The sequence below is a fragment of the Rhipicephalus microplus genome, chromosome 7 (genome assembly GCF_043290135.1).
Source record: "Rhipicephalus microplus isolate Deutch F79 chromosome 7, USDA_Rmic, whole genome shotgun sequence".
In the NCBI taxonomy this organism is placed as follows: Eukaryota; Metazoa; Arthropoda; class Arachnida; order Ixodida; family Ixodidae; genus Rhipicephalus; species Rhipicephalus microplus.
Genome location: NC_134706.1, coordinates 18083527 through 18095737, shown reverse-complemented (window position 1 = coordinate 18095737; position 12211 = coordinate 18083527). Strand labels below are relative to the sequence as shown.

Here is a 12211-nt window from a genome sequence, read left to right as displayed (position 1 = left end):
GGAATCAAATCGCAAAAAAAAAACATTTATCTCAAAACTCGTTTTCAGTTTCTGTAGCCCTTTTTCTATCTAAATCCAAAATATACTCGCTGAAAGCCCCGCTGAAGTGCTTTTAAATATTGTTGCACTCGCAGAGATGGCAAAAGTTAGTGCGGAAAATCGGGAAAAAAAATAAAAAATAACGCATTATTTCAAAACACGATTGCTCGACACGGTACGAGGAATGGGGATCTTGGGCTCATCGGAAAGAGAATGTCTTCATGCTCGAGTTTTCTACTGCCTACTCAAGACTATTTTTCATTTACTTCGTTATAACCAATATTTCGTTATGTCGAGGTTTGAGTATATTATAAATTATCCAAAGACGATCATCTGCCTCTCATGATGGAATCTTGTTCCAATGGTGGTCTTGGGAGCAAAAAATGACCCGAGCGCATTGTGCATGAAACTATTTCAACATATACCGAGCAGTATCTTCAATCTTGGGTGCAAAAAACAACCTGAGCGCATTGTGTCTGAAAGCGCATTGTGCCTGAAACAATTTCCACATATACCCTGCAGTATCTTCAATCTCTGGTATCCAAAGAATACTCACGAGATTCGGGATAAGTGATGAATACAGTGCCTTCTTTACGCTCCACCTGCAATCGAGACAAGAAAAGAAGTTTTGGCAATATTCAATGACAATAGGCCAGACAAGACCAACTTGGCGTGTGAAAACCAGAACAGCACATTTCGAATAGAATAAAGCAGAGGGAAGCTCAACGCAAAATCAAATGTCAAATTCTATGGATAAGGTAATGCTGATAAACCTTGCGCTGGCACGCCCTGGTGTGCCATGTGCTCCAAATTTTTACTTCGTACAGTGAAAGCCAGAAAATTAACTATAAATACTCATTTTCCACCAAGCAAAACAACTTATATTTACAACGGTGGGTCCTTGAACTCGTTTTCAATGGGAAAAAACAAATGCACACGTGAACAGCAAAAAATGCACGTTTGTAATTTTTTTCTTGACGCTGTTACGCCTGGGAGTCCACACCAAACGTCATTGCCACTGCAAAGGCAATCTGTGTCAAGGCCAGCGAGCGAGCCCACTTGACGCCATAATCTCAGCGTCGTCATCAAGCGGCGGCGCCGGTCTGTCTTACGCAACGCACAGCGACCTCCCTCAGCCTACGGGCCCGATGAAGCAAGCGGCGCAATCCAGCCTGGCGAGTCTTACGCAATGCGTGGCAACATCACTCATCCTTGGGTGCAACCAAGCACAGCGCTTCTGAATTTGAGGATCATGATGCAGCCCAGTGGCGGTTCTTGACTGAAGAAATCTGATATCACGGCCAGCGGCGCTTCTGATTGGACGTTGGTGACATAAAGGTCCACCCGGTGCCTATAAAAGAAGCCGACCTATGCGTCAAAGAGAAGCTGGCCTATGCGTCAGAGAAGACATCTCGGCTCTTTGTGTCCTTAAGCTGTCGGCCCCAGTGCCGAATATGTAACGCCTCTATTTCTAGGCTGTACATAAACCTTGCCTTAACTCACCGTCGTCTTGTCCGCTCGTCTATCAGCTCTGCGCAGATGCAGTCGCGAGCTGAGAAACACACGCTACCATACAGCCAGTGACCTTTGCAGCGGCGAGTTTCGTGGCCCCCTTCGTAACCTCGGTAGCGGCGCGCCTTCGTAACAGTGGATGGCAGCTGCAGGATCGGCCGGCGTCAGCGACATCGATGCAGTGAGTGCCCGTTGTTTTCCCCTCAGTTCACCAGACTACTCTAGGTTATAGTAGTTTAGAGAAGGGCTGTGTCAAGCATTAGTGGGTGAGCTTTGATCGTTTCAAGCGAAGCCGGAGCACTTTGAAACTAAAGCTAATGTGGATGGTGTAAACACGGCAGTGTTAAAAATTGCTTGCGCGTCTTGCTAGTAGACTTATAGCGGGTGCGGCAAGTAGATTCTTATAAGAGGAAAACAGCAAGAGGCTAGTGTTAACAATGCTTAAAGTGAAGGAACTCATCAAAATTTGTGAGGAACTTAGCCTTACTTTCGGTCGTGCGAAACGAAAGCAAGCGGTCCTTGATATCATGAAGGATGAAGGAGTGACAACTGAGCAAGTCGATGAGGCCTGGGCGGATATCAAAGCACGCCGCAAGAAGGCCGGAAGGCGAGCAGTAGAAGTTCGCGAACTTGAAAAAGATGAAAGGCGAGAACGCCGTGAGGAGGCCGAGAGACAGGAGCGCCTCGAGTTGAAACGAATAAAATTGGCAATCCTACAGTGTTCGCAGGTGCCTAGCGTAGCTTCTGCGACAGTTCAGATCAGCGGTCATAGAATTCGGGACCAACTGCCACCGTTCGTAATCGGCGAGGACATGGCGAAGTATCTCGTCAAGTTCGAACACGTATGTGAGCGAAATGCCTTGGAGCGGTCTCTTTGGGTGCACAACCTGTTAGCTCTTTTTCCCGGCGAAGTGTCCGACGTGATGACGTGCTTGTTGAGGGAAGCGTTCGAGAGCTATGACGAGGTTAAGGAAGTGCCCTTGAGACGTTATAGGCTGTCACCCGAGGCTTCCCGGCAAAGGTTCTGGTACTTGCTTCAGCAAGGGGTGTGTGGAGCCGCTTCAACAGCCGGCCTCATCCTTTCCACGGTTACAACTTGGACAGTTACTGCCCCAAAGAACGAAAGGCCTCTTGTCGAAATGTTGGCTCCAGCGACACACCCTTCCCCCTGTTCGAGAATACTTTATCCCATCTTCATCTGAGCCTCTGCCTTGTTTAAAATAGAGAGGTAACTTATAAATGTATCTTCATAAAAAAATAATGAATATCTGGGGTTTTACGTCCCAAAACCACAACATGCTAGACGTCATAACGTTGGGCTCCAGAAATTTTAAGCCCCTGGATTTCTGGCGTTTCGTCTCCATCGAAACCTGCAACCTTTAGGTCAGCATCTGAGCCCTGTAACCACAGCTCCACTGCAATGAACACAGAAAGAATTAGGCGTAAAGTGTTTAATAAGAATTCGCCCCAGTCCCACGCAGTGAAAACTTGCCCAGTGATTCAGCAAGTGCGTGACTAGCTTATTACAATTATTGTAGGTCTCTAATTATTTTAAACAATGAAAGAATGAATTTATTTCTCAGTGTTCTTAACTGAAAGTAATTCTCATATTCATCATTATTTTATATATTTTTATTCCCTACAACCTCTGGTCACGTGACCTGACCTGCATGACACATACTATTGACTGCTATTACAGTAGAATCACGATGATATGATAACGGCTGATACAAAATTCGTGGTGATACGAATTTTTCTGTGATCCCAGCCGAGGCCCATTATTTGACAATGCGGTAGAGTACAGTTGTTATGAACTGATTTTTTACCCGAGTCGTTTCATACGAAATAAACGCCACCCCAGCAGCATCCGCGTGCATGCACGCGCTGAAATGCATGCTGCGCCGTCGGTTTGGCACGTTGCCAGCGACGCCTGTGAGCGGCGAGCGACAGACTCCAAGATCTGCGCGATCTCAGACGCCGGAGTGCGCCTTTTGCTTCCACATGAAGGCTCCAGATGGCGCTGGCCACGGTGGAGATGCAACTCCAATTTAATCCAATCTTTGTTTTTCTTGGTGGTAGGTGTTCTCTGGTGCGGACATGTGGTTACTGTAGTGTGGAGGCTGTCGACACTGTCTTGCCCAGTCGAGCACACGTATTTGCTTTGTTGTGCCTTTTTGCGGAGTCGCAGCAAGCCATGTCTCGCAAGTGGAAGGCTCTCTCCTTTAAGGAGAAACTGGACATTCTTCGAAAGGTCGATGAAGATCCCGAAAGAAAACGCACAGAGTCGGCTAAGGAGCCAGGCCTCGCTATGTCCACATTGAGCACAGTTGTTGGACAGCGGGACACAATAACGAAAAATGTGCTTCCGTTCAGTGTAAACGCGAAGCAAGCGAAGACAGCCCAACACATAAAACTTGAAGAAGCTTTATTGATCTGGTTCAAGAAGGTTACTGCAGCCGGTGAGAACATTGACAGCAAGGTTTTGCGTGAGAAAGTCGACGAGATCGCACTTGCTCTGCACATCGCAGATGCCATTCCCACCTCACGTGGGTGGATACACCATTTCAAGATGAGACATGGTCTCGTGTACAAAAGTGTCAGTGGAGAAGCCAAGAAGGCTGAGGAGACCGTCATTAGCAACTGGATCGTGAAGCTGGAGTCCCTTATCTCGGGGGTATGAGCCTCGTGATGTTTTTAATGCAAATGAGGCAGGCCTGTTTTTTATTCTTCAACCCGAGAAGAGCCTTTGCTTAAAATGTTAGGCATGCCAAGGGGGCAAGAGAAGCAAAAGAAGAATAACGATTCTTCTGTGCTGTAACGCCGACGGGTCGAAAAAGCTTAGGTTGACCATAGTTGGAAAATTTCAGAAGCCTCGGTGTTTCAAGCGAATGAGCCATTTCCCATGCGTCTATCGCGCAAACAAAAAAGCATGGATGATGGCGGCTCTGTTCAAAGAATTTCTGTCTCTCCTTGACAGAAGAATGGCCTGCAAGAATCGGAAGATTGTTCTGATTCTTGACCAGTGTGCCATCCACCCCAAGCAAGTGACGCTTCAACATGTCAAGCTGGTTTTTTTTGCCCGCAAACATGACGGCGCACTTGCAACCGCTTGACGCTGGGATTATAGAAAACGTCAAGCACAATTTCAAGAGCCTTCTTGTGCACCGCCTCCAGGCCAAAATCGACAGAAAAGATGAAGGTGGCCTGCGAAGGTGGCCTGCAGAAAGATGAAGGTGCCCTTTTGGACGCCATATATTTTATCTCAATGGCTTGGGATAGAGTAACGTCGACTACCATTGGAAACTGCTTTGGTAAATGTGGCTTCTTTGGGATTCCTGAAGAGGTGCCAGAGGTCCTTTCAGAGTCTGAGGAGCCCATTGAGGGCTGGGAATGCCTTGATGTCGGCTGTTCGGCTGACGACTTTTGCACGGCGAATAACAATCTTGCCACTTGTGGTGCATGCATGGCGGAAGATATTGTCAATGAGGCCACGTGTGAGGTTGCCGATTCCAGCGACGAGTGCGACGGCGAAGGACCACCACCGGCGGCTGAAACTCTGCATGCGCTCGACGTGCTGAGGTGTGCTGAATAAATCAGTGACGACACATGCGTGCGTTTTTACGGATTCCAGAGAAGTCTGCTTAGTGACTTGACAAAAAAAAAAAAAAAGCAGAAAGACATCAGAGATTTTTTCTCCAAATAATTTTTTTTTTGAGTGCCGAAAATGAGTTTGTCTCCAACTAGTCTTTAACTTAACTAGTTTTGCCTGTGTTCCGATAATAAGAATTTCGGCTATAACAAATATTTTTTGTGACCCCGCGAGATTTGTATTATCGAGATTATACTGTACTACTACAAATGCTAACCACTATGATGGCGCAGGCAGACTAATCCCCGTATTCAGAAAGGCTCCTTGACTTGAACCTGACTTGCCAGCACCTTCAGAAGGCGTTTCAGAAGGCGTTTGTGCTGCATTGAAGGAGTGTTTCTGAATACGGGGGTTGGACAACCTTGCTGTAAAGAATTAAGTAAGGTTGAACAAGGCTTACCACAAACGTTTCACGAGGCAATGCTTCGAGCAAATCATCCAGGGTGCAGACCCCGTAGTCGGCCACCTCCAGCGGCCGCTCGAACGTGGTCAGGTATAGTTGCAGCAGGCTGGCCATCGACAGGGTCTTGGGTGCAATGAGCCCCTCGAAGAGGCGTTCCATGTCCCACACGAACCGCTTCATCTGCTCCGCGTGCGTCAGCGTTATGACACCATGGTAGCCGTGGCCTAGGACCTGTGGAGGTTTCGACAAGCAGCGGTGCGCAGTGTTTTAATACCCTGGAGGCACAACGCCCACATATGTGGACGCAAATTGCTCTTGAAATTTATTTGAACGAGGTTCCAAGAAACAGGAAGATTGAACATTGTGCATAGGATGAACTGATTGATTGATTAGTGGGGTTTAACGTCCCAAAAACACAATTATGAGAGACGCCGTAGTGGAGGACTCTGGAAATTTTGACCACCTGGGGTTCTTTAACGTGCACCCAAATCTGAGCACACGGGCCTACAACATTTCCGCCTCCATCGGAAATGCAGCCGCCGCAGCCGGGATTTGAACCCGCGACCTGAGGGTCAGCAGCCGAGTACCTTAGCCACTAGACCACCGCGGCGGGGCGCATAGGATGAACTGGACCATGCACAAAGACAAGGTGCCTTGACTCTTGACTTCACAGCCGAATATGGCAGCCCTAGAACCCAGCCGTAAGATAGTCTACAAAGCCAGAGAAGAGCTGCACCTCAACGACTTCCGGGATGGTAGCCATGACGTCGGCCACTTTGGCACAGCCGTAGTTGAGCACGCAGAAGTTGCGAGAGAAGTGGGCCTGGTAGACCGTGGTCAGCCTGCCTACTTCCACCCGGCAGTGAGGCTGCAGGCTCAGCAGTTCCACCATATCCAAGGCCAGCCGTTCTGTCGGCGATCCCTTGACGATGCTCTCTGAAAAATAGAAGTGGGGGTCACACTAAAAGCGCCAAAGCGCAGTTCCTGCTCACCAACGCTTTGATGATGAATATCAAGCAGTGCTCATTTTTAATTCATTCAGATTTTGGTGCATTCACATGAGACCGCACGTAGCGCAAATGCAGACATGCACTTGTTAGGTACACCTCCTCTTGTGAAAGTGTCAAGTTATTTGCAGCACCAACATGTTATTTCTACGCAGCAACGTGTCCTCCTACATTACATGTGAGCACTTTTGTCCAGTGCCCTAATAAGTATCACACAAATGCCATTCTGCATATTGGAATGATGTTTCTATACGTCAACCCATCGCTCCATTCCATATACTGGACACACCAAAGCTCTCCAGTAAGAGAAGTATCGAGCGTTTGCAGCACTGCCAGTCATATATGAACGAGTCTGCGGGTTGCCACTGCAAATAACGGTTAACACTTTAAAACGCACATCATGATCTGTTGTTGATAAACTAATTAAATTTACATAACTATATTGAAGTTTGAGTATACCTTGTAATGTATTAAAGCCCTTCCACTTGCTTAAAATATAACGAACAGATATAACAAAATATTGGTCATAAAAAAGTAAATGAGAAGTAGCCTTGCAACAAATACATAGCTAGCAATACAGGTTTATAACAAATTTTAAGATATAATGAACATAGTTTTTTGTAAAAGGCATTTTCGTTATAATTATGTTTGAGTGTAAATGATTGTCTAATCATCATACAATCACTCATGCTGTATGTTTACATAAGCTAAATTTAATGATACAGTAAAGTTACATGTTAATGTTAATTTACTGTTGGGGGGCATTCCTAATAAGAGAAAAAAAATTTAAAATCCTGCCGAGAATTCCCCATTCGACGTCTCCAGCACAGTACTGCCTTCTCCGAAGTGATCTATTGCAGTAAAATATTTACCCAGAAATTATAAAAGGAACTCAAAGCAACAATAATGCTAAATTTACCATTAGCTCAGCGTTTGTGGTCTTTTCCTCGTCAACAGCGCACGAAAACGGCAAAAGCAAGTCACGTCTCCAAACGAAGACGTCGCATCGCAAAAGGGCTAACACAACATGTTGCATTGCTGACCTGTCTTGTTGGACGATTCCTCCCGCTGGGCTCGTTTGAAGCCCCGCTTGGAAGACACGACGCTGACGCCCGGCACCGACGCCACCAGGTGTTCCAGGGGCACCGTGCCGGCCTGCCACTTCTCCAAATTGGTCTCAATGGGCAGCGCTCCGAACTCAGCTCGGTAACACGCCTTCAAGCTGCGTGGCACGCGACAGTGCTAAAGCCAATTGCAATCCACCTCAAGTACGCCGAGTTAGACAACATTTGGACACTAAGACAAAACAACCAATCGGTTTAGATTGATGAGCTGCACTTTGTGAACTCCAATGTCATTACTTTCACCATCGTAAGTTCACTGACCTTTTCCCTCCTGAAAGATGAGCGGAGCGTGTATACACTGCTCGTACCACTCGCACAGAAGACGATAACGCGCACACACTCAAACCTCAATATAACAAATCCAGATATAGCGAAGTAAATGAAACATAGTCTTGCAATAGATATAGTGTTAGGAACATACCTTTGTAACGAATTTTCGGATATATATTTATATGCACACGCACTCTCTCAAACCTCATTATACCAAAGGTGCATCTTAAGAAATTATACCACGTGTTGAAAACATTTGAAACGCCCGCATTCTCAGCAGGACAGCAGCAAAGTGCGCTTCCCCCCAAATCTGTCTCTCTGATTTTCGCCGTTATGCCGATTCGCACTTACATAGTAGATTTGTGCAACGACGCGTCCTACGAACTTAGCTGCGTGCTCTTCCTAGCTGTCACCATCGCAACCCGTACAAGCGGCACCAGTACTAGGGTTCTTAAGACATTGGAATACCAATACGACAAACAACTGCGGTGTCAAAACTATGCATGCTTGCTGCCACTGCCGCCGCGTGACTCCAGTTGACTGCGCTTTTCAGGCGAGAGCATTACAAGCTGCTCCTGGCTGCTCTCAGAGCAGCAAAAGTGCTCCTATTCCCGTTCGACCATTGAAACACGCCAGCTCCAAAGAGTGCACTCTCAGCGTGCTTTTGAGCGCTCCTGTTCACCCATTGGAATTCACCATAGATAAGGCGCAAATCCCATGTTTTAGATGTGAAGCAGCTTTTGCTCGGGGCTGTGTCCATCCCTCGGCGACTGTTTGCTCCCCTCTCTCTTCGCGTGAGTGCGACGAGGTGGGGTAAAGGAGGTGGCACAGGGCGCTGCTTCCACTTGATCTCTCCTTTCTCGTTTGTCTCCGCCACAATTGTTCACTCATATATAATGCTGCGCGCACCTGCTCCGTTGCACTCTCTTAGCAGCGCTGGGTGCTCACCTTGAGGAGGAGGAGGAGGAATAAATGAGGAAGTACAGGGAGGTTGAGGCACACACACATGGTAATACACACAAATGAGATGGGGGGGTACCATAAGTAGTACACAATATATACTACACAACTCCACACACACAAAAAACATACATGAAACATACGTGGAAACATACAAATGGAAACAACAAATGGAAACAAGTGAACATGGCGTCCCCACATGATTCCCTTTAGTGGGAAATGGTTTAGTGGAAGTATGTCGTTCTAGAACAAAAACAGAACGAAACTTTTTTTTTTTTTTTTCAGTGAAACGTAACTAAAGCCGCAACAACAAAGCCATCCTGCTCATGGGCCCCCGCTAATCCACCACACTGACCTGTCCAACAGGAGGATGCCGTCGTGCGCGTCCAGCAGCCTCCTCAGTTGTGCCACCCACGTCGCACGAGGCACACACGCTTCGGGAAGTGGCCTCGCCAGAGGTCTGGCTGTGCCAGCCACCGTGGCAACGGGCCTGGTGCTGTCGTGAAGCAGGCAGCGCGGTGGCACCCCCATCTGAAAAATGTTTGGAGCGCCACGTGGGCAAACATCTTTGCAGCATTACGGCGAAGCTGACTCGGTATACCCTGTGCTACCTTCGTGGTCGTTGTAGTATTAGTCGTAGGCATCTCGTTGGGAGGAGTGAATAAAGACCTAGATACACTCAACCCACATCACGCTCAGACCTCAATATAACGAACTCAGATATAACAAACTATCCGCTATAGTGAAGTAAATAAAGAATGGTCTTGCAATAGACGTAGTGTTAGGGATACAGTAGAACATGAATTATACGTCCCCCGGTTTCGTGACAACCTGCATTTTACGACGAATCAGTTTGGTCCAGTTAGAAGCCCCATAGAAATAATGCATTAAATACCTTGGTTATATGAAAAAGCTTTACGCCGGCCCAGCATCTTACAACAACTTTTAGATTCGGCCGAAAAAAAAAAAAAAAAAAAAAAAACCACCTTCACTCGAATCAAACATGGACCAAATATTCGCGAGTGCAAAATATGAACTTGCGTTTCCCTAGGTTGACGATTAGAAAGGTAGAGAGTGAGACAAGATGTCTTCTCGAAATGGAAAATTTATTCTCCTGGAAGTTTATGCGCTATCTACATAAGCCTCGATCGTGTGTGTACATATTGTTACGAGGCTGTGGGCTACAATGAAGTCCGCTACGATGACCGGCACCGTGACGTTGACTACTCTCCTGACTCTCTTGTCCTACTTGGACGCCGTACCAACGTGAGGGCTTGTGCGAAAAGCTCCTCCCACAATACACAGGGCCCTACAAAGTTCTCCGCAAGGTCACGGACGTCGACTACCTCATCACTCCCGTTCAACCACACTCGTATGCTACACCACCTACGTTGTTCATGTGTCGTGCCTAAAATGCTACTGTATATACTGCAAGTCTTTATAGACGGTGCTTCGGCCGCTGGGGGTGATGTTACAAGGCAGTGGGCATCATGACTCTGCCGTTGTAGACGAACCGACGAAAGAGAAGCGGACTCGTGGCGGGAGATGCTGGCAGCCTTTGGGTGTCAGTGCTACTTGCAAATATTGCAAATATACATGTGTCTCTCTTATTAAGTGTATTCGTGATCCCCATGACAATATACAGGGTCCTTACTGAGTGAACACAGAGCAGCTTCAGCCGGCGGAAACGCTGATACTTTAACATTCTTGCTCCGTGGAAACTCTTCCTGGTCGACATACAGCTGATCTCCTGCCTTTGTCGCACTCACAGTCACAAACTTGCGCACTCATAAGGGTGCGACACAGCTGTTTTCACCGTGCATACTTTTACTTGACGTCAACGTTCCCAATAACAGTGGGACATCCCTAGTAGCCCTTCACAAGCCTACAAATCACAAATGCGCGCATCTCAGTCATGCACACACAGGCATTCTACGCAAACTCATGGTCTGTCGCCGTTATGTGATAGCGATGACACCGTGTCTGACCAGTGTGATGGGAGGCAGTTGGCAACGCGGTTTCGGTTTCGTTTCCATGCGCAGGCAATTTTCGGACATTCTTTATCGGTAGAAAGATAAGCGTTGGATGTGATTTTTTTTTAAAGGTTAACAACAAAGATTGGCTCGTACCCCCTTCAACTAAGTAACGCTGCCATTAGCTAACACAGACAAAGATGATTTAATCAACTTTCCTTGCAGAAGCACAAGGTCATGCCGTGGACTCATTCAGGTGGTCTGCACCCGTTTTTCGGGCGAGGCTGGGTGTCACTGCTTATAATATTAGTTTTTGGATAATACGACGCCTAGATTATGCGACAGTTTTGCGCGGTAGTATGAAAGTCGTGTAATCGAGGTTCCACTGTATACCTTTATAACACATTTTCGGATATAACGAACTTATTTTTGTGCAAGATGCAACTTTGTTATAATGAGGCTTGCGTGTATAACAAACAAGATGTATAACATTTCACAAAAAAATGAGTTTGTTATATCCAAAAATTCGTTTTATAGAGATAATTTTTAACACTACCCATTTCAAGACTATTCTTTTTTAGTTAATTGTAAACAATAATTCATTATATATGTGTTAATTATATTGAGGTTAGAGTGTTACAAAGCAAATTTTCATGTACACAATAAAGAACATTGGAAAGCAATTTGCACTTTCTTTAATTACAATAATCACAGACTTCCATTACCTCTAATAAATCAAGGCAAGAAATCTGGACACTTAAGAAGGACGTGCAGATAACGGGGAGGGCACACTTGGCAGGATTCTGACAGGGGCATAAGCAAATCAAACAAGGCGTTCGCTGAAACACCATTACCTGTGCCGGCAGATGATGCGATTTCTCTAGAAACCACACGTGACAAGTCGTTTGCTGTGACACCATTGCCAGTACTGGCAGGTCATGCGATCTCATTATCACCAATGAAGTTGTAGGTGCAGATATTCCGAATCTAGTGGAGGATTTTTCAAGCTGATCACGTCCACTTGCGCGCTTGTAACTTTGCTGTCCGATAGTTTTCACAGTGCGGGACTAGCCAAAACTGCTTTTGTCACAATATAAACTTCATGGTGAACAGGCTGATGCAGAAATGAAATGGAAGGAGGCCCTACTCTCAAACTAAATTGCGCTTTCGTGGAAAGCTGACGGAACACGGTGGCTTTACATATGCAGTATGTCGGGATGGGCAGATATCTGAGCGCTTCAAATATTTGAACGAACTTTTCAACATTACCACTG

At 46.4% G+C, this 12211-nt stretch overlaps 1 protein-coding gene across 1 annotated transcript in view; it reads right to left on the bottom strand.

The window, feature by feature from the left end:
- Marf1 (meiosis regulator and mRNA stability factor 1-like protein) overlaps positions 1-12211 on the bottom strand; it is a 56786-nt gene that overhangs the window by 18453 nt on the left and 26122 nt on the right. Inside the window, exons 10-14 of the mRNA XM_037430431.2 lie at positions 9320-9495; positions 7654-7832; positions 6340-6539; positions 5601-5834; positions 596-641 (exon numbers count right to left, since the gene is read on the bottom strand). Coding sequence (XP_037286328.2) covers positions 596-641; positions 5601-5834; positions 6340-6539; positions 7654-7832; positions 9320-9495 — 835 coding nt within the window. The remainder of the gene's footprint in view (positions 1-595; positions 642-5600; positions 5835-6339; positions 6540-7653; positions 7833-9319; positions 9496-12211) is intronic.